This window comes from Thunnus maccoyii, chromosome 12, assembly GCF_910596095.1.
Source record: "Thunnus maccoyii chromosome 12, fThuMac1.1, whole genome shotgun sequence".
Classification (NCBI taxonomy): domain Eukaryota; kingdom Metazoa; phylum Chordata; class Actinopteri; order Scombriformes; family Scombridae; genus Thunnus; species Thunnus maccoyii.
In genome coordinates, this window is record NC_056544.1 from 1200456 (window position 1) to 1227956 (window position 27501).

Here is a 27501-nt window from a genome sequence, read left to right on the forward strand (position 1 = left end):
GCACATGACTTAACAATACATCTACAAAAAAAAACATGCTGACATTATTTTCTGACTACTAAAAAAGATGACTAAATGTGATTTCAGTTGTACTTTAAAACCAAAGATTCCTAACCAGGACTCCTCATAACTGACACCTAGGATGCAGTCACAGATCACAAGAACTAAACTAAGGACCACTAGAACCTGAAACCAAACCAATACCCCTTACTTTTCCAGAAATGCTGAGCACAACCTGCCCTAAGACCTTGCCATCAACCAAATGCTATAAAGAATTTTGAAAAGTCACAAAATTACAGAGATTATTTAGTCATTTAACGGTTCAATTAAATTTTCTGTAAATTGTACCTCCACATATTATGGTCTGTGCTGCCAGGTATCCAATTCTGATGGAGAAAACTCCTCTTGTTTAATTTCTGTTGTGTTTTACCTGGAAACACATACACACACGTCACATTTTACTATATTTAGTCTAAAAATAAAACAAAACTCCAACGTGTGGAATATAGAATGGTAGAATGTAAACACCAAAATGGCAGCTGCAGCCTGCTAACATTACCAGAAAACAAAAACAAACAAAAAGAAATAAAAATAAAACCAACTTAAGTGTCTTAGTAAGGTGTTGGGCCACCACATGCTGCCCGAACAGCTTCAATGCGCCTCGGCATTCTACAAATCTCTGGAAATCTTCTGGAGGAATGAACACCATTACTCCAAAAGATATTCCCTCATTTGGTGTTTTGATGATGGTGGTGGAGAGCGCTGTCAAACACGTCCAAAATCTCACGTAGGTGTTCAATTGGGTTGAGATCTGGTGATTGTGAAGGCCATAGCATATGATTCACATCATTTTCATACTCATCAAACCATTCAGTGACCCGTCCTGTCCTATGAATTGGGGCATTGTCATCCTGGAAGAGACCACTCTCATCAGGATAGAAATGTTTCATCATAGGATAAAGGTGATTACTCAGAACTACTTTGTATTGATTTGCAGTGATTCTTCCCCCAAACCATGTCAGCAAAATGCCCCCCACAGCATAACAGAGCCACCAGATCCCCTCACTGTAGGGGTCAAGCATTCACCCTTGGACCAGTTTTTCCTTTAATTATATATATATATATATAGAGAGAGAGAGAGATATATAGATATATATATATATATATATATATGTGTGTGTGTGTATATATATATTCACATGGGGGTAGAAGCCAGTTAAACATGTCTACAACCTTGGCATCAGGAACCCCCTACAACAAATGTGCAACCTCAGCAATTTCATGAATTTGAAAAAAGTTTCCCAGAACTTCTACGCAAAGCATTAGCTGAGCAGCTACCTTCAAGTGGCCAACAAGCAAAGGTTACAGAGCAGGCTGAAGATGCATCTAATCTAGTTGTTAAATTACTGTTGAGTAAATCCCTTTAATTTGTTTTAGTCATCCAGATGGATAATCCCCTGTAGCCAGAGATTACAGGGATTAATACTGAATCACTGTGTGGGAGGATTAGCTCCAGCTCTAATTCTACACGTTTGTCTCCTATAGTTCACTTTCTGGATTTCTTTTTCCAGTTGCAGGGCAACATGCTCATAGGCACTGCAGCAGCACCACTGAGGAAACTAAAAGCCATCTCATTTCAAAGCAATACAGTCATATATGTTACACCTTACATTTGAAATAAGACTCATATGTGGAGAATGTGTGTTTAGTAATGTTTGTTTTTCAACTGATTCTAAGCTAATGAGGGAAATAGTGGAGATCTATGATTCTTTATAGCTGAGATTCTGCAACGCTTTATTTTTCAGGTCCATCATTTCCTGATAATTTCCCAGGAAGCTTCCTGAAAACAAATATGCTATTTTGTTATAATTATAGTGTTCAGTTGGTACACTTTAAATGAATTATTTTTGGTTCAAAATATTACTGTTGCATCCAACAAATATGCAATAATAAATAATGAATGGACATTAACTTGGGTTTAAACTGAGATTTTGCTTCAGTGAAATTACTGTTTTCCCTAATAGTACCAAATAACATGCTTTTTTTTTTTTTTTTAGAAAACACAGAGAATAATGAGGAATTATAGACTTGTAAATTAAAACATTACCTAGAGGGGTTGACAAAGCCTCTTTCCATCTAAATAATCAATAAATAATGAAAAGTCAGGAATGATAACTATAAAGAATTATTTGTGAAGTATTAATCAGTAATATTTGTTTTCTTGTGTGTTTTTCAGCATTTTAATTTTTTTGTAGAAATTATTAACCAATATTTTTTATATATTTATAGCCTATTTTTTTATATTGAATGCGTAATGGTTGTTAGTAGTAGTAAATGGGAACTATTAGCGAGTGATTTTTACCTTTTTATGTTTCCGTTGAATGAGGATGGACAGTAGACTATCTCACAATAAAGATTCATCAAAATGATGCCTTATACGTTTACAATGATATTAGTATCTCTCCCATTACATAGTCAAATATGACAAGAAATACTTATGATCAGTTTTGATTTATTTATGATGGCGATCCATATAGTTGTTGGGTCAGGGTTCGGGTAAGTCATTTCTTTTATTGTTTTTTTTTCATATATTTTGAAGTTCACGCAACAGTGTGTTCAGTGTGCCCTAAATATATAGCCTGTGTGTGTGTGTGTGTGTGTGTGTGTGTGTGTGTGTGTGTGTGTGTGTGTGTGTGTGTGTGTGTGTGTGTGTAGTCCCCACCTGCCCCACCCCTAGCGTGCACTGTGACCGGTGTGGCCGATCTCCAGCCTGCTGCACGCTGCAGACCGAGGGGCTGCATGGGAACCGAAACACTTGCTCCGCTCGTGTAGGTCGGCCCGTTCAGAATGGCAGCACGTTCATCAATGAGACGACGTGGAGCGCGCGGTCACGGTGCGTTAAAAACCTGCACGGTTCGAATTATTATCTGCTTTTCAGAAAAGGGTGGGGGGGGGGGGGGGGGGGGGGGGGGGGGGATACACACACTTTACTAACATGTCTGTGTTATACAAACATACACACACACACACACACACACACACAAGCAACGACAAAAAATAGACCATGTCTGTGTTATACAAATACACACACACACACACACACACACACACACACACACACACACACACACACGCGCGCAACGAGAAAAAAAATAGACCACTGCAAATAAATGATAAGTTTTATTACCTCCTCTTATTAATGGCAGCTCATGTATTTATAGCCGCCTTGTGAGCTTGAATCACAAATGAGCAAAGTCATTACAAAAGGAAATTCTGCTGTAACATAAAAATGAGAGAAGACTGTTCAGATTTTGTCCTCATGCAGTAACATAGAAGAGATTCGCAATTGTTGCATAACAATATGTCATCACATTTACATTCAGAGAAGATTTGACTGAAAAGGATTTATATACCTGCTACACTTGTATTCACTATAAGGTTTTTTAGAAGACAACAATATGGTTAGTATTACATTTTAAATGAAGAAAAAGTATCAATTGAAAGCTTAGGCCAAGATTTTCAGGCTTCTCAACAGGAGAAATGAATTTGGCAGTTAACTCTCAGGGGTAATGTATTTCTGAAAGTTATAACAAGAACAAACTTATGCCTGTAAAAACTGTCAACTTCAAGTTCAAATTGCTAGTTATTATCTTTACTAATAATATAACTAATCATTTTGCATTTATGACGTGTAGATTAAGTTGAAGACGACAAAGAATAGCTTGCCAAGCCCTTCTAAAGTTATTGTGTATTGAATAGCAGCAGAGTGCAGATGAAATGACCGATGAGCAGAAACCGTGTTCCAAACAAGAGGATGAAAATGTGTTTCTCTAAGAGAACGTCTCATTTTTGTACAGACAATACAATGCAGGTATGAACCAGGAGCTTATTTAGGATGATGGAACCTACAGTTGACATTTTATACACACATTATGAGGACATTTTCTGGAAGTAGACAGATACAAATCGCCATGGCAAGTCTGCTCGGAGATTATTTTTTTTTACGTTCAAACTTATATTTTCAAGTGTCTTTATGTTTTTGCAGTCCTGCTCAGAAAATTTTCACAGAAATATGGGGGCCCCTTTACATAAGATACGTTTTAATTTAATTTCTACAAAACTGCTGCAACTTTAAAAAAAAAAAAAAAAAAAAAGAATCAGCGTAAAGGTCAGGACAATTTATTTGAGTTATGGTCCGCTTCTTGTACATCAGTGGAAAAATGTTAAATTTTCATTTTCATTCTGCTAGCCTCCCCTGTCTGATCAGAGCTGTCTGTACCTCATTCAGGAGACGCTTTATATGGAATCATTGTTTGGTGTAATGATTTACAGTGACCGCATGCCGATGGGAGATGGATTTTCTGTTTGAAAGTTGAATGTGAGGGATTAAAGTGCAGTCCTGCAGCAATCTGTCAGTGCGTGGTGTTGTGTTCAAGCACCTGGTTGGTATCGGGATGTGAGTGCATTGTGCATGTGGACTCCGGCTACAGCTTCATTATGTAGACAGCAGCACAAGCCTCATTTATAACACGACATGTTGCATTGACTGGCGAGGGGAGCGCAAGTGGCCTTCTTCCCACGGCCGCGGCCCGTGTTGCAGCTCTCTGTCGCACCACCAATATCCACACGTGGTGCGCGCGCACACACAGCCTGCATCAAAGGTCCATTTTCTCTGCAGAACAAAGTGAGCCCTTCCACTGAATGGACTGAATAGATGGGTACTTACAGACCCCAGACCGGTGGGTAGTCTCCTTTCGGTATACCGGCGAGCGTTAATTTGTCGCGTGAGGTGTCAGAGGCGCGAGCCTCGGGGCCACCACTGTGCTTTTATTTGTCAACCAGTTCTCCCATCAAAACAGCACTGGCTGGCACAAGTGGCGCATCGACCACTCTACTGGTGCATGTATTTATGGCAGCAGCGCTGCCCACTTACGGCTAAATAAATGGGCGAGCTGAGAGCTCTTCCACACATCACCAGGCTGAAGAGGACCAGCCACTCACAGCAACATGTTCACAGGTTTATCCACCTTCACAATAAGATACACAACATTTTAACCACAGCCTTGGATTTTCTTTTGAAAGAGAAGGGTCTTAATAGAAATAGTTTTCTTAATTAAATGTGATAGATGGTCAAGAAAGTGTCATTAAAACTTTGTAAAATTTGAAACACTTGTCGTAAAGTATTTTATGCCCTTTCATTGAGTTTATATTTTGCTTTTAAACAAGATCTTATTTCCGTTTGGCGGTTGTGTGCATTGCCTCCTTTTGTGTGTTTTATTTTGCCCCTTTAAGACTTTATGGAGTCGTTACAAAATATTTAGTTACATTTGACTTTACTATTAGAAATACATAGAAATAGATGTTAAACAAAATAATAATAATATATACACACATCCCAGTGAAATTATAGCTGACCGCTTACAAACAAATTCATAATAATATTAGTTTTTACAATAATGCTTCACAGCTGGGTTGATGCATCTTTTAATCTGGGGAGTTTATTGACATGAGGGTTTCTATTCACGTGTTGCTTTTGTTGGCAACATCTGTTTCTTTAATCAGAGGAAACATTATTATTCTGAACACATTGTGTCAAGGCCTCCCTCTACTCATAGCCAATGTTAAATTGAAGGTTGTAGGGTAATATCAACATAGCCTAGGATATCAAAATATTATTGATTATATTATACTATTAAATTAGCCTAAGCCTATTTTAATAGCATCTTAATATTCGTTATATGATATTTATACATTCATAATAATATTTCAACCCGATCGCTAGAGCAAAACATTGGCACTGAACGTTTCTGCAAACCACAGAAACGTTGAATATCTACGTTTCAACACGTGTAAATATGCATATTAACATTTCTACCCGTTGAATAATGATGTTTTATGATGTGACAACGCTGTTGTTAAGGTCTGGTTAGGTTTAGGCACAAAGACCACTTGGTTAGGGTTAGGGAAAGATCATGGTTTGGGTTAAAATAAAATAAAAAAAATAAATTAAAAATGGCGGATGTCTCACTAAAAACACCCGCTTTTGTCGGTTGAAACGGGAAGCCGGCCTTGGTTTCGAGGTGGTCTCGAGCCGTGCTCTCTGCTGATTTCCAACTTGCTACCGAGAATCTCACTGGCTTCTGGCGACCAGGCTGAATATTTAATAGCATGTTTGAATATCAATGCAAAACACAACAGACGTATGAAACTTCTTGTTTGCATAGTGACTTGAATGAACATGTCCCGCAACTATGAGGAGAAATTGTGGTGTTTATTAGGTTTTCCTACCAGTTTGCCTACAGTATGTTTTAACAATAAGACATAGTCTACAACACGACCTTAATTCGGGCTTTTATTTTATTGTAGACAACTGTGAGGTCACGTTGACTCATTTAATCTAAAATCCACGATAATTCACAGTAGAACATTTTTTGGGAAAAGCCAGTTTTCTGCAAATAGGCCTATATGTGATTAGGCTGCACATTGTATCAATATTTAGTCAAAGATGTCATAACGGTGTAAGGAATAATATCTGATCAGTCTCTCTTCACTTCGGGCAGAGTATTAATTCATTTAAAATCAAGTTAGAGCATGTTAAACAAGGAAATATAAATCAGTCGGACTGTGTTAGAGGAGGACAGCCGGTGTCAGGGCATAGTTGAGATGTTCAGGCCGGGCCTGGGGAGGACAGGAGGCGTGGCGTTCTGGGGAATTATCTCGAGGTGCGCTTCGCGGACCGAGTTGTGATTGGTTGGCGCCCCTGGCAAACGGCACGCGACTATGGATGTCGCTATAAAGACACCTCGCGTGCCTGATCTTCTAGTAAAACTAACTGTTGACCGTGATCAGTGACCACAGAGCAACGAGTCAATAAAAGAAAGAACAACGTGTCATTGTTACCGCAACAACAGGAGACAGAAAGCAGCTAGACAAAGATGGACAGTGTACTGGACCCTTTCTCCGGACTGGACTCTTTCTCCTCCCCTCCTTACTTCGACGATGACGAGTTTTTCACTGACCACTCTTCGAGAGATGGACACTTGGACACGGATGACTTTTTGGATGACGACGTCGATTTCCTCACCAGCCATTTCCAAGACTATTACAGCAAAGACGGCGGCAGCAGAGCTGCGCCTCACGATGGGGACTACGACATTGGCAACCTGTCTTTCTCTTCCTCGTCCTCCACCTTCTCGTACGGCTGCGCCGACAGCACCCCGGACCTGTCCCCTCAGATGGGCAGCCTACACGGCGGGCCGTTGCTGAAGCGGAGGCGGCGGATGAGGTCTGAGATGGAGATGCAACAGCTGAGGCAGGCGGCCAACGTCAGGGAGAGGCGAAGGATGCAGTCAATCAATGACGCGTTCGAGGGTCTGCGCTCCCACATCCCCACCCTGCCCTACGAGAAAAGACTCTCTAAGGTGGACACTCTGCGGCTGGCCATCGGCTACATCAACTTCCTCGCCGAGCTCGTGCAGTCGGATCTGCCTATCAGGAACTCCAGCAGCGAGACGCACGCGCAGCCCAAGAAAGTCATTATCTGTCACAGAGGAACAAGTAGGTGCATTTCAAAATCATACCTCTAAGTACATCATTTTAAGAATAGTGGCGGTCAGGCTCGATGAAAGCGATGCAGACTCATTTACAGTTATTTGTGTTTACATATGCACTTATTTGGATTAACGTATATAGGCTTAGTCCTAGTCTGCAAAAAAACAACAACTGAGGAAAAAAAAACTAATATTAATGTCCTTGTTCTACGTTTTCTCCTCCCAGGGTCTCCCTCCCCCAGCGACCCAGACTACGGCCTACCTCCTCTGGCCGGTCACTCTTTATCGTGGTCGGATGAAAAGCAGCTCCGGGAGCAGAACATCATCCGCACGGCCAAGGTCTGGACGCCGGAGGACCCCCGAAAACTGCACAACAAACCGGGCCTGACAGACATAGAGAACGAGCCTCCTTTCGGCCTCGTGGCCTAAACAGAAATACCTGAGTCCTTCTGACTTGTCCTGTAAAACGCACATTGTAAATGTGAGGAACCAGATTATGTTAATGTTTTTAATGTGCTGTTGAAGGCGCATTGTAAAAATGTGAACACCATGTGAACTGACTGTACATTTTCTGATATTGTATTAGTTGTTGTACATATTTTTTTTTATCATGTTGATAATTTTATTTTTGTAATTCAGGCAACTGGCAATCATGTATTTAATTTTTTTCATAAGTGATAATATATGTTTTAATTTAATTGCAAAGAATGAGAGAAAAAATATTTTTCTACTGCTGATTTATATTTCTATTCAACCTGCAAATAAAGACACCTAATGATAAAAAGTTTGTTTCTTCTTTATTCTATTTTATTATTGTTGTTATTTAGTCAAATATTAAATAAGATGTTCGACATCAACATGTCAGTAGAGTAAACTTCCCCTATATGATTATACAATTCTAACAACAGACGTTAAGCTTGAAGGTTCATCATTGATCTTGGAAATAATTCGACAAAAAAACTCATAGCACGAGCCCCACTTGGTGGAAATTTTCCAGTAAGTGAAAGATGTCAATAGTCCTGAACAAGGTGCATTCACTGATGAAGGCCACAAGATGGTAAATGGACTACACTTATATAGCGCCTTTCTAGTCTTCTGACCACTCAAAGCTTTCAGCCACAAAGATGTGGCTGAAAGCTCCGGAAATAAAAGTGCATCTTGTACTAAGAGTTTTTAGTCAAACTAACAAACAAATGTGTTATTTACTGAAATAGAACAAAGCATTTTGAAAGCAAAGTCTTCTACTGAAACTACTTCAGAATATTAAACATTCTACTGTTTGACTATAAAGAAATACATCATGCTTATTAGGCTTTAGTTTATCATTAGCCGATTTTTGTCACTAGCCCTTTAGTCTCATCATTGGAACATCAGACCTAAACCTGATTTTATTTTACATGAGTGCAAACGTGGGCCATTAAATGAATTCGTTATAAGATTCTTTCCTCCTGGTGGTAGATGAATGAGGCATAATGTTATATTAACATATGAGAGTGAATACTTGCGTGACCTGTACTGAAGGGGCCTAATGAGCTCTGTTCAAGAGATTAACTGTTCATCAAAAGTCTGACTGAGTGAGAGTAAGACGGGGAAATAACTCAAACTAATACAGCACAATATTGCGACATGAATATGCAAATGAGATGCTAATGACAGGACACTGTATACCCACAACAGCTGAAGGTGTTTAAAGCGCACGCGGGCGTGCAGCAGTATGGTGGGAGGCTGTTGAATACGCTCTGTGCTGCCAGGTGCTCCCGGGACAGATTTTCCCGTGGTAGCGGCATCCCTCCAACATGTGTCCCCCCACGGCCTCCTCTGCGGCCGCCCCCCACACCACTACAACACACGGCCGCATAGCCTATATGAACCATGTGGGCCCAAAAGCGGCGAACACAAGACTTGAAGGCTGCATTCAAAGCACTGCTGGAGGGTCGGTGTTAGGATGCTGACAGTTTGGATTTTAAAAAGCTCCAGCATAGCAGGTGGGTTAGCGCTTTTAGACACTACTTTTTAGACAAAATTAAGTATTTAATTTTCTTATGATGCCACATAATTCTGCTTTTTTAACCTCAGTTATTTGCAGGACGCTCTCCACAGCAGACTATCAGGTCCTCTCCGAGTCCGTCCGCTTCTCATTACCAGCGCGACAGGAGCATGTAATCCTATTACAGCCATTAGAAAGTCAAATGTTAGCGACTCAATGCTGGGCAACTTCATCTCTTTGGCAGGAGGGCCGGCTCCACTTTGATTGTGAGGCAGCAGAGCTGGGGTTAAAACAGTGGTAGCATTGTAGTTTCTCGCACCTTAAGGCCTTTGTGCCTTTTGATGGTTTTTAGTGTGCGCGGCTCAGAGCGCCTCTAACATCCTTTGGTGCGGTCGCAGCCAAGCGGAAGGGCCAGGCTGAAATACTTCAGGCTATCTTGTCACTCCGGCTGCGGGCTTGGCACAGCTTTAAAGGACACGACCATTTTACTGCCTGACAGGTTTTATTTCCTTTATTTCTCAGCAGGCTTGGACATTAGAGGGCCCTGCCAAGCAGTCATTTGGTTGAGAAAGGCTCGGCTGTCAGCTCACAGGCCGCTGTGCGCGTTCATATCTACAGTAGGCGATGCTGTACGAGGCAGAGAGCGAGACAGAGAGCTGTACACACACCACACTGCCGGGGCAGCGCTGGGTAGTAAGACTAAATCTTAATCATAAAATATATTATTTCAAGGATGAAGAGAAAAAAAGACATTTGTTCATAGAGTCGGGATTCTCAAAAAAGTGCACGGAGATTAAAATTGGATTTGTGATTTCAAGATTATAAAATCAAAGATATATTTCCGCGGAGAAAGCCAAATCTGATTCTTCAATTAAATTCCGACTCTAAGAAACAACAGTCACTTGAGAGATAACTTTATGTTACACAGTTCATAAAGAGAATCCTCATTAGGTTGTAATAAACTACTGTGTTGTGCATCGTTGTTGTAAACATTGGTTGAATACTGTTAATATTGTAATAAGACAGTTTACAGAGGAATTCATTCATTTATTGGTACTGCAGTATTCCCATTCTGTGCAACTTTCTATATTTCAGAGAATTCTCTCCACTACATTTATCTGATGGCTGTTGTTAGTCTGTGATTTATAAGCTCTTGGTGCATTTCTAAAGATAAAAATGCATTAATACTATACAGAGCAACCACAGCCATGTCATTCTAATCACACATCAACTCATTTTATTGCAAATACTTACATTTTAGGCCTCCAAGCAAATCCTCAACTCAGGATTCTTAATATGCCTAAAAAGTATCTTTTCACATTAGCAGAGATACTTCTATTAACCACCACTAATTCACCAGTGTTCCAACATATACTCTCTGAAAAATAGAATTGTTACTTTTATTCTAACTCTATCTACCATTTTATTACTTAAAGAGCTCACTGGCTACTTAGATATAACGTCAATTAAGCCACTTGATTATTCTTATATACAACATAAAATGGTTTGATCTAATTTATTAATTAACTCTGTTGCTTTAACCCTCAAAATACCCTTCATTGTAAAATGAAATGTTTAAGGGGTTCCAAGCATTGCAATTACACGCGTTACATACAGTTACTATAATAATTATATAAATAATACACATGCCTCTTTTGAACCAGCAAACATTTTTTTATCAGAGCAGGAAAGGCAGCTCTTTATGGATTTAGTTTATAGCGTCCTCAAATCCCCAAATGTCCTCGCGGCTTACTGTTGAAGGACTCGGGGTGAATATATATATATATATATAATATATCTGGAAGTCATTTTGCTTGTTTCGCGCAGACATTTGTTATTTTTTTTAGCTTTTCATGGCAGAGCTCTGAGGTGATGCAGTTATTTTTGAAGGTCATTTGATGTTTTAATAGCAGGAAAATGCAGTGATTGACACTTTTACGCACCGCTGGCTGTTAATAATGGTTTAATAATCGGTTTGCATCCATGGCTGAAAAATGATTTAATATGTAATAAAGGAAAATGGCCATCAGTTGTTGACTGCAGTGAATAACAGCGCATCAGTGAATGTGAGAAGCTTTAGTGAAACATTCATACATTAATCAGAAGAAAGTTAAAGGCTTTCGCCTCTAATGCTGTTAAATCCTCTTTAAGCCGGTATATTAGCGCACTGGGAGAGACGCCTAACAAGATTCACAAATCGGCTTGATTTGCAGATTATCTCGCTGCGGAAATATATCCTCTGGAGTCATTATTAATAGCTCTGACTCCTAGGCTTTACTCCTCTCCAGAATGGCATCAGAGTGCCAGCTGTGAGGCCGATCAGCACAGACTCTCAACTCAGTCAGGGGACATGCTGTGTTGCAGAGTGGCTGATCTCAGGGCGCGTTGAGCCGCTGGTAACCAACAGGTGTCTGCTGGGCTCGCACTGACAGAGGAGGAAGCAGGGGGAGATGTGTGGCAGGGAGGGGAGGTAGCGGACTTTCAGACGTGACCTTCCAATCTAAATTACATCTTTATGAGGGCTTCCTTGTCCCGCTGGAACAGATCGGTCTCCGCCGTGTTTTCCGGGGATGCACCTGGTAGTTCAAACTTCGTCTCTTTTCATGTCTTTGCGCCTGAGTCCCTGGCCAGCAGCTGCCTAAAAGCAAGCAAAGAGAGAGGCCCTTGCAGTGTCTTCGAGACGGGTTGGCACCGTTCTCCACGTCTTTAATGTTCCATCAGTCTTTGTCCAGGACACAATATGGCAACTGTAAAGCATGACGTTTTGCAATAATAAAACACATTTTCAATGATGTGACACCGGGCTGAAAGCGCAGCGCGGGCCAGCCAGGCTGAACATGTCCCTGCGTTTGTTTTGTGCGCCCCCAGCCAATTAACAGCGAGGTCTTTTCGTCGCGTCTTGATAAGCCAATTAAATTTATGTGTGCTATTTTTTCAAGAAGAAAGGAGGAGGATTTGGTGTGTTCTCCTTCTCGGAACGGCGTTTTTCTTGCCATCACCTGGCGCTTTCTCGACAAGAGAGCAAACTGTCCCGGGTGCTCCCGGAACCATACGGCTCTCCCCATCCTGTACCATTGTCTCCCGCGTTGATCACTCATTACTGGGATTTAACAAATCCTCTATTAGCAATGTTTTGTGTCATATTTTGATCCGCAAGATTAAGCAGATGCTGCGATTGTGAAATCCAAACTGTAGGGCTACTCAAGGCTGAAAGAGAGACGGGCACTCGGCGAGCGAGGGAGAGAGAGAAAAAAGCTTTGGGCACATCTTCAGAGGAATAAAACATTTAGGAGCCATAAACAGACTTCAACCTGCTCTATTTCAGCCTTTGTGTTGTTTGTGAATAATTAATGTTAATAGGGACAGGTTTGTATACTTTGAATGCGGGACCACAGGTGCGGAGTGACAGGATGAATAACCGGCCCTGATTTTTGCCAAAGCTCGAGGGCTCTTGTCCAGGGTCTCCAAGCTGATGGAAAATATTGTCATCTCTTTGATTCGCAGCATTACTTTCACAGAGAACAAAGCCGGGTGATGAAAAGCTTATGCTGGAGTGAAACGGGCGATGACGGTGGCCGCTTCAGACCCCTGAAAGAAAGAGAAAGGGGGCGAGTCAATGGCGATGCGCGCTTCTGGTTTTGTGCGCAAGTGCTCCATCTAACTCAAATAAAGGAACCTTTCCAACTTTTAAAGGACCACTTTTTGCTTTAAATAATGGCTGGACGGCTGTAGCCATTAAGCATATGGTGCTAAGGCGCTGGTCTTTTGTCCCCGTGAAGCCCTTGAGATACTAACTTGTGTTCTTTCCGGGATATTTAACTTCTCAATGGTTCCAACTTTATGCGCCGGCAACAAGTGGCTCCAGGGCGCACGAGCAGCTTTCCCCATTAAGAAAATCAGGGTGACAAGACAGAATAATTCGTGGAGAAATAACTAAAAGAGAACTTTATTTTTCTGTAGGAGGCACTGTCGTACATTTTAGGGAAAGGATTTTAGATTTTTGACGACGGAGAGAAATACATTACCTTGGATTTGTTCTCATGGACTGTTCTTTTGCGCATGAATATCCATGGCAACGCATGGGCAGACTGGGACTGGAGTGAGTGCGCATGGAGTCCTTTTAAATTCTCTTTAAAGACTAGAATGAAATGAGCCCAGTTGTACCAGAATTGTCACTTTTGCACTCCCTTCATGCTTTGGTGTGTTTTGTCAAAATAAATGTGGGTACTGAGAGTGTGAAAGGAGAATCACAGTGACTAAGGGTGTTATTCGGGAGAAGAGTTTGTCATATGACATTTTCTACCCAAGCATTTCTTGTAAAAAATAACCTTCTCTCTATTCATTCTGATTTCAGACACAGTGCGTTCATGCGTAAAAGCTGAGTGCCTGTTTCCTCTTTCGCCTCGTTGCGTAATGTTGCGTCTGGTGCGCGCTGGGCAGTGCACGTACACTTGGCTGCATCTCTCTCATCCATGGAAGCACCAAAGACATGTTACGTGCTGTTTCAACCAATAGGATCGGTTCTATGCCCCATTCCGCCGATCAAAGCCAAAATCCTTTTTATATTTATCATATTAATTTGTAAGTAGGCCTGCTTCTAAAGTTGTCTTCGGTCTTATTCGAAAAATAGTCCCGTTTATGGGTTTTGGGCAGGCATGTATTCTCTAATCTCACTCTCAAATAGATAGTTGCAGCATAAACCCTCATAGTTGTATTCTGGCCTTAGAAATAATGCACTGCTATATAAACGTATGTGTGTGGTGTCGTTGTGACGGAGCCAGCTGGCCGCCTCTGGCCTCTGAAAACCCCCCTGGTGGACGGAACACGGCGGACTGACCTCCGCGCCGGAGGACGAGAGATGCGCCTTTGACTGAATTAGCCATAAAGACGTCTTGCTATGATCTTTGTTGCGGCTGAAAGCAGGGTGGATATGAGAGGCATTGTGCACAGCTTTTGCGTGCCCCATCATGAAATATTACAGTCTATTCACGAGGAAGCTCCTTTGAAAAGATATGGAAATGAAGGAGTCTGGACTGATTTCAGAGCGGATTTAAAGACATTAGACAAAAAGCAAACAATAAATAAATATAATAAAAAAGACGGATAACAACTTTTTCCCACTTCAAACTGTACTTTTTTAGGGAAACAGAAATGCTTGCAGTGATTTATGCTTAGTGTTTTGTATGAAACTTCTATCTCAGGGTTCAACCCGCACGCGTTGACAAATGATCGATTTTCTTTTTTTAACTCTTTAAAAAAATTCCTGAATAACTCAACAAAAAAGTGATAAATTACTAATATGCTAATTTCAGTCACGGCCGTTTGTACGTGTGCGTCTCCATCCATCTCCTACATTCTGCGTTGCTGATCCCCGTCGTGCGCTAGAAGACACTCAACCCGTTTAGACCGGGGCTCTTTTGTTCCCCCTCACACTGTCTTCAGCCTCCAGGGAAGGGAACGTTTTTTTTTTTTTTTTTTTAATAGTTTTTATACTCTCCAATCTCCACCCCCATCTCGTCCTCTCTGTCAGTTGCCAGGATTCAGAGGTGTAAAAGCATGCATCATTTTTCACCAGCTCTCCGTTTTGATATCGACAAAAGCGGCTGCTATGGAACAGCCTCTCCGCTTGTTCGCTGGCTTGAACTTCACTGATGTCCGACTGCTCTCTTTTCCTCGCCTGAACGCGGCGCAGCGGGGATGGATTTGCAAGACAAATGCAGCTGTGTGTGTGTGAGGGAGTCAAGTGGCACAAAAAGGCCGTTTCAGTCAGCCGATGGGATGGAGAAAGTCAGCATTATGCGGACGTCAAATCAATCAAAAACAAAAGCCCGCATGCAGAAAATACTGAGTTTATGGTGGTGAAATGGCAGCTTATTTTTTTTCTTGCAAATTGGGGAGACTGCCAAATAAACTAAAAGTGAGAAGATCAAAAAGCTCAAGAAGACGATCAAAAAATTTCAAGAAGCTACAGAAATGTTGTGGATGTTTTTTAGTCAGAATTAATAGATTCAACTCGCTCCTTGTAAAAGCTTCAAAATTCTCAGTGTTCACAACTGGCAATTTGGAAGTGAAAAAAAAAAAAATTTAAATGGTATGACGTTTGCTATTATTGTAAACAAATAAAAAATATTGAGAAGGCAATCAATTAAGGATATTAATAAACAAAAGTTAGGCCTAGTTGTTACATGGGAATATGAAAACAGTGATGGAAAAACAATCGACATGCCTACAAGCAAGCAAATCGACATTCACTGATTCAATTAACTGAATCTTTTTTTAGTCAATGCCATTTCAGCTGAGATGAGGTAACTTTTTTGTCTGAAATTAGGCCAGTGTTTTCTAAAATGATATTTATGTGTTGTATCACGCAAGCATCTGTCTGCTCAGTAAAAACAAATTGGGGTTCAGTTTCCTAATCAAGGACACTCCCATAGGTGGACTGGAAGAAGCGGGCTCAACTTTCAGATGAATAGAGCCGCTCTCTCACCTGAGCCACACCAGAAGCCAGTCTCACACCAGACTGGTCCACAGCGCAAAACCTAGCTATTAGTTTCATGATAACGGCTCTAAAATTGTGAGATGCCCACGTTTTTTGGCCTTTTTTCTATCGGCCTGCATTTATTTCATGTGACTGTTTTTGTCTGCGAAAACAAACAAAAGTGGCTGACATTCTTTTTATTCTCAGTGAAAATGCAATAGGCTATTTTAAGATCGTTTCAGCTTTAAAATGCGTTTGTATAACGTTTCTAGCGAGAAATGTGCATTTTATTGTCATAATCTTCGTTCAGTGAATGTATGTTATGTTTAGTTTGTCAGTTATTATGAAGGTTGTTTCAGGTCTCACCAGAAAATTGCAGGGATGCAACGTTTTCTTTTGTTGCTATGGTGGTTGCTATGGACGCTGCTATCGCTGAAACTACATTGCATTGCATGTTTGAATAATTGTCTTCGCGTTGTGTAGTTATCTGAGCTGTATTGTTTTCTGCAACTGTTTGATGATGTTATTTCAATAAAAACATAGAAATTGAATTTGAAGCTTTGTGATTGGCTGACAGGAGGAGCCACCACCCGGAAGTAGGCTATTTCCTTACTGTCTTACCTGTGTTAAGGTTTTCTTTTAATCCTTTAATCTTTTAACATCTCTCAACACAAAGACGGGAAAGTGTCCTTGATATGCTTTCAGGATGCAAACTGTTAAAATTAGGTTAACTCCAATAAGATTTTTTAAAAATGTTTGTCCTCCAATGCCAACTTGATTTAATCCAAACAAGAATTGCTGATCAAACTCTAACATACAAACTCTAAAACTAGAACTAAAACTTTACTTTCCTGGATATCTGTATAAAGGTGATCAGGTCACTGGTGTTTGCATAATATTAGGATGGACAGTCAGACAATTCCTTCTTCCTCTCCCTGCAGTTGAACCCCCAGTCAGCGTGCTGTAAGTCAGAGCTTCCAGTGGCTGGTGGCCAGTGCTGACTGGGAAAGCTTCCAGCCTCAGAGGGACTGTGATTAACCCAAGAGCAGTCAAACTCGGCAGGAAGCCCTCCACAACCAGCCACAGCTATTTATCCACTTTCCACTTTCCTTTTATTACTTTTACAGCGAGCCTCGGCGCCGACACTATATGTGTTGTTCTTACAGACCAATAGAGTATGGCTGTGAAAGGAGAGGCAGACGTGAAGTAGGAAACCCTCCTGAGCTGCTTCAACAGGCAGTAAAATATACCTAAAGTCAGTATCCATGGAGACTCGCTGATGTCTGAGAGCAGCCCGAAGGCTACACAAAGCCTTTTGTAAAACTCAAGTATATTATAATCACTGTTTTTATTATTTATTCCGTGCTTTCAATATTAGTAAATACAGTAGACTGATATCCAGATCAGTTATAGAGATGTCAAGTTACTTTTGACTTTCACTCACATTTTTTACAGTAAAGCATTTTTGACTGTGAGACAATTTTCTTATTGAATTCAAATGTTTGAGTCTTTTTATTCAGTTAAAGGACCATAGTACTGTTTTTGCATCTTTTAACCGACTTGCTTTGTCACACAACATTGCTGAACTTTTTCCAAAGCATGCTGTATTTAGATTTTTCTATGTGTTAAGTCAAAGGACTTAATAGCAACTGGGATGAATCCACAGCCAGTCCAGCTGCCACTGACTTCAAACTTCCAGACATTCTATGATCTAAATTAAGATCGAGTTTGCTCAGTTCTCATCAGGATTAATCTGTTTAATCCTCACACTTTAAGCACTTCTCGTCTGTGTTGGATGAAATTTTTCTTTGTTTTTTCTGCTATTCCCTTCCTTGATGTTAATTATTTTTCCATTAATTTCCTGGTGATTTCAGTACATTATGAAAATGACTGAGCAGAAAGTTGAAACTTAAATAATAAAGGGTAAAGCTGGTCTTCATGCTGTACTGAAATGAATAGAAACCAACAGCTGCCTGGAGGCAAGAAAAAAACACATTCAACAAAATAAAACAGACTTACTAAAAAGATCGGCAGTATTGTGAATGCACTACTACTACTACTACTACTACTACTACTAGTGAACGCATTAAACTTGCAATAAACACTGGTTTGGTGCTTTTAAAGTACAGTCTTGAAAACGTCTTTCATTCTGCTTGTTTCATTCTCATGCAATTTGGTATTATACTTCCATATATTAGAGTGACTCAGAAGACACAAGATATTTCTGCAAGATAATCATGACATCACTTTATGACATCACTATGATGTCAGAGTTATTTCTCTCAGATTTCACAAAACTGTTTTCACAGGATGAGTATCTTCATTACTAATTGGTGGAATACTCCTTTAAATCCAGTGCAAATTCCTAATGAATATTTACATTAGTCTCATACAGAAACTGCAAGGCTCTATAAACATATTAAATAGAACACAAGGAATTCATTCTAATTAAATATTCAAACACATGGTATATATGCAATGTTAATATTATCAGAAATGACTGCACATAAGCTTATGTTATAGTATATCTTCCTTTGTTAGCATGAGAGGCTCCACAGCCTAACATAGCCTAGATTAACATTACCACCAAGACCTTCAGCTAGTTGATATGCCTGATGACAAAACACCGCGTGGAAGGCTTTAGAGAAGTGTTACTATACATTACAAGTCAAGAGTCAAATTAATTCTAGTTTTATTGAGGCTCCATCATGTTGCACTGAGAGTTGGAGCAGGTCAACAGTCTAATAAATGTCAAGTAAAAGTGTTGTTATTAAGTTACCAGCTCTAAGTAATGTAGTAAGTAGAGGAGGAGGTCAGCCAGCTCCGCTAATAAAGCAGTCATATCCCAATCACTGGCCAAGCTAATTGACAGCCGCATGAAGAGAGAACAGCTAATTGATTATAGGCTTGTCCTATTCCAACGTACTGGGGGACTGATGGGAAATGGGCTGGAAGAAAATGTTGTGTCTGACCTGGTGTGTGAGTGAGTGTGCATACTTGAATTTTTGCTTTTTAGGAAACACCGGTGTATATTTCTTTGAAGTTGGGTCATTTTTGGGAGTCCTCAGTTCTTTAAGGAGCTATAAAACAAACCAAGTTGTTATTTGTGTGTTGACTATTTGTTCCAAAAATATCCTTCTACACAGCAGGGGACTAAGACTTTCAAATACTGTCACACAGAAGCTACATCCAATTGAAGAAGTGAGGGAGTTCATTGTTTTGTTTCAGTTTCTCCTGTTCTAAATTGGTCAAAATGTGAAGAAAGGTCCACATCTTCCCCTCCTCCCTGCCCTGCATTGTGTGTCTGTGGGCTGCTTCTGACAGAGAAAATTCCTTTAAAGAGCTTTGTTGGCATTCCTCTGTGTTTTGTGTATTACAAAGGCATGAAAGCTACGGGCTGGTCTTCACTCTACCTGTCAAACACTGGCAACAGTGGCACAGAGAGATGGTACAGTTTCCACCATTTAGTGCACTCATTTGTTACAGCTTTTGGGAACTGAGTTGACTCATTACAGTCAAGGAATGAATAGACACTGAGGGGTAACAAATGAAAGGAAAAAGCTGAATATATGAGTGGGGAAACATACTGGATACAGATGCTTCCATACAGGTCACAGAATGGTTTGATGAGTATAAAATGATGTGGATCATATGCTATAGTCTTCAGTCACCAGATGTCGTCACCCATTTGTAGATGGACTGGTATTTTATTTCTTGTGCTGCATCCATTTTTAACATTGCACTTGGAAGGCTGTCTTGTCAAGCTACATGTGTCTGCAACATAACATATCATTTAGATTGGACAATTCTGGGCTGGTATAGGGACACAGACACTGTGTTCAAAAAGGGCCAGAGTGGACTCTTCCTACTGAGGAGGCTCAGGTCCTCCAACATCTGCAGGACCATGCTGTGCATGTTTACTACTCCATGTCGTCTTCTATGCGGCAGTGTGCTAGGGCAGCAGGGTGAAGGCAGCTGATGCTGACTTAAGAAACTTAAGCTCATTAAGGAGGCTGGTCCTGTTCTGGGAGTCGGACTAGAGACTCTGTTGGATGTGTCTGAGAGGAGGATGCTGCAGAAACTTCTCAGCATCATGGACAATCCCTTTCATCCTCTGCATGCCTCCCTTGAAGGACATCAGAGCACATGCAGTAGGAGACTCAATTCCCCTCAGTGCAGGACTGGACAGTACAGGAGATCCTTTCTGCTGGAGGCCATGAGACTCAATAACTCCTCCCTTTGCAGGGAGATCACCTAAGAACCCTGTCATTAAGGACAATAACATGAAACATGTTGTCATGTAGCATTCTACAGGCTTAAACTGAATATGTGCAGTAAATAATTTACCTTCCACACTGTGAACAATATCTGTAGAGGAAGCAGTATCTTCCCACCATCTGTTTTGCTTCATTTTGTTGTTTTACTGTTTCAATGTCAATATAAATTGTCACTTTCAACCCGACATTGACAACTACATCGTTCTATTTTGTCACAACTATGTCTATAGGTGCACTGTGTAAATATTTTATTCAATTTTTTTCTTCCTTTTTATTTATTTTTATTTATATTTATTGTACATAGTACTTAGATTTTACAAAAAATGTATTTTTCTACCCTGTCTCTCTGTTCGTAGATTGTGACAGGACAAGAACTCCAGTTTAACATATACATACATACATACATACATACATACATACATACATACATACATACATACATACATACATACACACATACACACATATACATATACATATACATATACATATACATATACATATACATATACATTTATATATTTGTTTAATTTATGGCTGAATTAATACATTTTGATAGTGGTGGTATAGACAAAAAAGTCTATAAAGTTAATGTTCTGCAGAACTAGAATATGACATTTTTTATGGCAATCTTCTGTTGAACAAAGTGTTGGACAAGTGGATCAGCTAGTTGAACAACACGACCATAGTTAGGCATCTAAATCCTCATGATGAACAGAACTTACCCATCTATTTTTCATCATGGAGCGGGAGAGAAAGCACTCAAAGCAACTCATCATTGTCATCAAATTCATCTTTGTACAGCTTGATATCTGGAGCTCAGACGGTAGAGCAATATGAACTCACCATCAGCTAGTACTGTAAGTTTGAGTGTGTGCTGTGAAGTTTATGCCCGACCAAGGCTGCCACTGTGTAGAGATGTGCAGAGAGCCCAGTATTTGTATTTGTATCTCTATTTGTTGAGGCAGCAAAATTTGTATTTGTATCAAAATAAAAGTGGAAAGAGGCTTTAAAATCCTGTTTTTGTTTTTATTATGCTTTAGAAAATTAAAGTGTTACAATAAGTTTTCATTAATAAACTATCTTATGAAGGAGGTCCCCACACCAGGTCTCGAACTGGAGTCTCCCAGATAATAGACGACTGCACTGACTACTGAGCTAAAACTTTACTCATCTCTACTCTCATCACAGACAGACCTCTACCTATTTCTACACCCATAACACAGAGACAGCACACCATGTAACATGTAGGGAGGAACTTCAAAGGCAATTATTGCTTTGCACTTTTCATTCATTGCCTATTTTTTACAACCTAACTTTGTAGAAAGGGGAAGGGGAACAACAGGTTATGGAGAGACCCTTGGGAGCACTTGGCATGTGTCAGTAACTCAGCTTTATCTCTAACACCCCCAACTACAGGAATGATGTCCAAATCAGGAAATGTGCGTCATGTAGCAGGTGGATTTTTCTTCCCAAAAACAAATAATTAAAAAGAAATATTTGTATGAAACAAATATTCATAAAAATCCCACTATTTGTGCTTTGCCAAATAATGTATTTGTGTTCAGGCACACCCCTACCACTGTGGCCCCAGATTAACTTTGCACATTCTTCCAAACTGTATAGTTTAAAATGTTCTTCCTCTCTGGTTGATTAACAATATTTCCCCCCTCTTGTTAGGCTGAAAACATCTAATGCAATGAATGTGTGAAACTGCATTGTGCTGTACTCCTGACAAACATCTTGTTTGATCTTTTCTGTGAATTTATCAAATTAACCAACTTCTGGAATTAAAGCTCCAGGTCATTTCAGAATGATCCATAGCCATTTGTATATTACAATGTTAAAGAGAAGAAAGATCTTATGTTTTGTTGTCAGAGTACTCAGTATATTATGGTGGAGTTCACACATCACAACACACACTGAAAAAAAAATCGTATTTCTCATTCAAGTATTTCTTTTTGGCAGATGTATGATTGTTGGTTAGAATAAATACCATACTGGTTGTATTCTTATTTGTATTCTATTTTACTTAGCTGCTATATGAAAGAACAAATCTAGTTTTCTTTGTTATATTATTATGCTAGATACAGTATTTACTCTCTCAGTGCTGTATATTGTAGTTTAACTGACACTGCAAAAATCCCTGACATTCATGTCTTCAATTTGAACCCTTAAACTCTGATTTTCTTATGTAAATCAAACTGTAATAATTTATAAAATCAAGTTTCTCTTTTCTTAATTCTATTGCAGAAACCTGCCTCATTCTGTCTTGTTTCAAACTGCTAGCACTCACTTCTAGAAATGTCTTCAAACAAGCTCTGGCAGATTTTTCACTTGTTTTGAGAAAATAATATATTTTGACTTTTTTAACTAATGACTTTTTTTGCAGTGTAGGCCGAGTTTGCATCAATGAATGGCATATACAGAACATACACTGTAGAGCATTATATCTATATTCTTAATAAAAGTTTCAACAATGTCTTATTTGTGTAATAAAACATTTACATTTTCATAGCACAAACAGCTTTCCTAAATATTTAACTTCCCATAAATACAGTGAACTGCTCTTCCCATATTTGTAAAGCAGCGAATCGTCGCATCCTCCACTTCAAAGTCCTCCATCACTGCACTGTTACGTTCCACCATAAATCGGCAATTCATTGTGGTAAAAAAAGAGCCATTGGTCTAATGCCATCCCAAGTCATTTTTTTGTTACCTATCAAAGTAAATGTCGGGTCCAGCCCATGGGAGGGGCAACATGACATTTCCACGGCAGCTTCTAAACAGGTCAGCCAAGGGAACCATGGAGTCCAAAGCAGTGGGAGGGGGACACTTTCAACCAAAACCGTGTAACTGAATCTAAACCAGTGGTTAAACCCATTCAGCAGTGCAGAAATGGGGAGAGCCCTAACAATACAATACCATTCATAGGCTAACACAGCCCCAGAGGAATGACCAGGGAGGGTTTTTAATCAGGCAGAAAGGCTCTCAGCCAGCCAGCTAGTCAGTCAGTCAGTCAGTCAGCCACTCAGACTACAGAGGCCCTTGCTTCACATAAAGACCCACATCTCCACACCTACATCTATCTCTCTGTGTTTGTTTTGGACTGTGATGCTTGATTCTCTCATTCTTTCAGAGAGCTTCAGGAATAAGAAAAATGTAAAGGCACTTCAGTTGGCAGTGGCTGAGAGATGTGATAAAGTGAAAGGGGAGTGAGAGGATGGAGAATAGGGAACTGAGAATCAGTCTGCCCTCAGCCTGACCTGCAGCTTTCAGGGGGCTTGAACACATCAGAAATCCCATTGTGGGAGGTGATTAATTGAGAGTGATAACTTACCATGAACAGAGATTGTTATAGGCTTTAATGTGGTAGGCCTGGCTTTTTAAACGCTGCTTTCACGTAGCTTTGTAGTCCAGCATATGGGCCCAGACGTATTCACTGACAAAAGACGAACGGAAATTTATCACGCTTGTATGTCCTGCTAACAACGTGTTCTTTTTTTTTCTTTTTTTTAAACCCTGATTCTCTTTTAGGCTCACTGGCTTTTGAAGCTTAAACACTGATGGGAAAACATGTTCATACAGTGGTGATAACATGTTAAAAGTACACCTGCAGCTAATGAAACAGCTTGGAAAAACCACAACATGAGATTTATGAAAAGGTAAATTAATGTAAAATCATCAAGATAACAGCAATGTTATCATGACTAAGACCAGATACAAGCAATGTTCTCTCAGATTTGCATATAAACATCAAAAAGGAACAATACAGGGTTTAACTGGGAAGATGTGGGGTGGTAGTGACAAAAACAATGTCTGAGTTCACCACATGCAGATATAATGTCTCACTGGAATACCACCACTGAAGAAATGACCTCGGCTCAGACCAAAGCCCTGTCAGAGTTGTAAGGGTGACTGAGCGACAGAGTAACAGGGGAAACAGGGAAACCAGAGGCAGCAGAGCCAAACAGGTCTTGTGTGGTGACACAGTGTTTGTTCTTGGCTTTTCAGCGGTGTCAGAACCCCAGGGCCTGGACCACGGGCCCTTATCTATCCCAGCTCAATTACTGATGTGTCAGTAGTGATCTATGAGCTTAAACTCTCCCGGTTTACGCTGAGGACAGGGGTGGGGGTCAGAGAGGGAGGCCGAGGAAGGGAAGAAAAGGTTGGGGCCTGGCTGGAGGTGGCCTGGGATCACATTGTCCGTCATGGTGGTTGAGTGTGTGATTGTGTGTGTGTGTGGACTGGGGCAGTGTGAGGATACCCCAAACTGGTGGTGGTGTGTGAAGGAGGGAGGGGGAGGGGCAACTTGTGGGCGGCCGGGCAATGGGGTCACATTGTATCGTTCAGGGTGTGAGGGGCTGAAGGCCAGTAGCTTTTTCAAGGACGATTGCCCTCCAGCACGCTCCCTGTCAGGCCTGTTGACTTCTACTTGACTGCAGGACTGAGCACACAGTGGACAGAACACACAGAGAGACTCACAGAGCTCTGTTCACAGGCTGGATGGACGCAGTGATAGATGATTGGACATATGCTGAGCTATTGATAGTTCTTTCAGTGTCAGTGGATGTGGAGGGAGGTGCTCTTTGATGACCAATAGAGGACCCAAGAGTTACTGCCAAATCAATCAAGTGTGAGCAAACACTTTACATAATGTGTTTGCTAGTTTTAATGAGAATAAAACATTATGACTTTGTCATAAGACATAACACTAACCCATTGTAAAGGAGAAAAGGAAACAACACTACTTGCTAAAGACTGAATTGGAGAATAAGATTTTTTAAGCAAAGCAGAAATGTCTGTCAGTGGAAGAGTCTCAGAATGGAAAAAATCCACTAGAGTCTGTTTATTATTATTTTATGTTCATGTGTATTCCTTGAAAAAGAACCACTCTCATTTGAATTAATGCTTTTCACATTTCAAAATACCAACTCCAATACCATCCTTTTAATATTTTGTTCAGTAATTTATAACAGATGAAAATGTGAGAAAAATATCTCTATTGTTTTCAGTTCTGTGCTGCCTTATAAAGCTTATTGATTAAATTGCTTTTCTTGAGCTAGAATGTCCTATTGATGACTTAATCATCACATACTTGTTGATGTACCACATATGTTGACATATTTAAGATGCTTTTTAACAATAATGCCATAATCTGCTCAGATTAATAGACTGGCTTCTGTGCATCTGATAGCTCTGTCTGTGGTGTGAGCTTCCATATTGACAGAGGGGGGAGCTTAAACACTCCCCTACCCTCAGACTTATCTGTGCTAGTCATGACGGTTAAGCTCATTAAACCCACAGACCAATTATCACAAAGTCAATATCATGCTTGCAGATTACTGCTGTCTTAACTCAGCTGGTCAGCTCAGAGTGAGTCTCAGCTTCCTCATCAGGAGCTTCAGGATGAAACCCAGCCGTGATGTTTGCTCTTCTCTCACTTCATCACTATCACAAGGAAAACATTGTGAGGTGCCTATGGAGACAGGCACTATAGACAAATAAAATATGGGTTGATTTTACACTGATGCTTTGACAATCAGACAAACTTTTGAAAAAGGATTTGTAGTGTCATTATTGATCTATCAAAAGCCTTCAGACTAAGTATTAGACTCTTAAACCTAAGTTCTATAAACTAAACTTTTCCTGATTTAGCAACAAAAACATGATATGCCCAGTCTGGATTGGAGAAGCGTACACCATTTAAGATCAACCAGCATCTCCATTGATCAAGTTTTCACTGGAACTAAACTGTAGACTTTTTTGACTTGTCATAAAACACAGATGATGTGACATTCCATTTAGGTGTCCTAGTAAAGGCCTCAGTATGCTTCGAACAAGATGCTCATCTTAAAGTTTCCGAAACCCCCTTTCTGACAACAAAATTGGTGGATGGGGTGCAGTTGCATCAGAAAATTTTTGTTACTGTTGGAACAGACAATCCATCAAGTTTGCTATTTCATGCAGTGATTAGCTGGGTTGTGTGAAAGTAGGTTTTGTAGTTCTCTCTCAAGCTCTCTTCCACTCTTTACTCAACTACTTCTGTCACTTTTCTTGTGAACACGTGAGTGCACCACAGTGAATGTCTTTGCCATTTAAACAATTCACTGCCTCCCATCCCTTTCCATGACACCCTGTATTTCAGTGTGGCCACTTGGAACAGCGAAACACTTTGTCTTTAAATGTGTTTGGACTCTTAGTATAAAATAGTTTGTTTCAAGCATACCCCAGGTTTTTGCAGGAAAAGCACAGGTGTAACTAATAACACTGATGATGGAACCATTAATAAATTATACATATGCTTTTCTTGCTATGACAGGTCAAAAGCCCTTTTCAGACAATACGTGCGAATATGCTCAACATTGCTGTCTCCATCTAGCTGTTGTAGTAATGGCTTTTTGCCATTCAGACAGAGGTGGCTTTTGTTCCTTATGGCTTTATTCAGAAATGACAGGATCTTTGCAGAAAGAGCCACAATGCTTTACATTTGGCTGGTTTCCAGAGGGTCCGGTTGAAGAGCTAATAATAATAATAATACGAAGGAAGAGGAATGTTTCTGTTTTCTCACTGGTGGATTTTAAAACAAATTGTGCCATAGAAATCTTAAAGAATGACTATTGCAGCCTGGTCGCCTGAATAAGTTTACGTTTCTGCAAACCACACAAACATTGAATATCTAAGATTCAACACATGTAATACATAGCATATTAACATTTCAACAATACGTATCATATCAAAATGTCAACAAAACGTATCATCTCAACATTTCTAAAGTGACGGAGTTAACATGCGATCTATATGAGCTGATCTTTGCTATTAGGAGGAGGAGGGGCAAGTGGATGGTTAGTAAGTTTCTTGGCAGCAAGTTGGAAATCAGCAGAGAGCACGGTTTGAGACCACCTTGAAACCAATGCCCGCTTCCTGTTTCAACCGACAAAAGCGGGTGGGTGTTTTTAGCAAGACGTCAGGACATTTGCAACCGTTTTTCTGGCGGGAAAACTGGATGTTTTTAGTGGAACATCCGCCATTTTTATTTTATTTTTTATTTTTATTTTAAACCAAACCATAATCTTTCCCTAACCCTAACCAAGTGGTCTTTTTTGCCTAAACCTAACCAGACCTTAACAACAGCGTTGTCACACCATAAAACATCATTATTCAACGGGTAGAAATGTTAATATGCTACGATTGTAGAAATGTTGATAT

General features: G+C 40.2%; 1 protein-coding gene and 1 long non-coding RNA gene across 2 annotated transcripts in view; both read left to right on the plus strand.

The window, feature by feature from the left end:
• Positions 1-27501, plus strand: part of LOC121909468 — a 567936-nt gene that overhangs the window by 95792 nt on the left and 444643 nt on the right. The gene's annotated exons all lie outside the window — the stretch shown is intronic.
• Positions 6099-8183, plus strand: ptf1a (pancreas associated transcription factor 1a). Its single transcript, XM_042430008.1, has 2 exons — positions 6099-7557; positions 7777-8183. The coding sequence occupies exons 1-2, from the start codon at positions 6936-6938 to the stop codon at positions 7977-7979; spliced, it is 825 nt and encodes a 274-aa protein (XP_042285942.1). The 5' UTR covers positions 6099-6935; the 3' UTR covers positions 7980-8183.

Coding starts and splice junctions, on each gene's coding strand:
- ptf1a (XM_042430008.1), top strand. CDS start 6,936: ATGGACAGTGTACTGGACCCTTTCTCCGGACTGGACTCTTTCTCCTCC. Junction 7,558..7,776: donor TATCTGTCACAGAGGAACAA/GTAGGTGCATTT, acceptor TTCTCCTCCCAG/GGTCTCCCTCCCCCAGCGAC.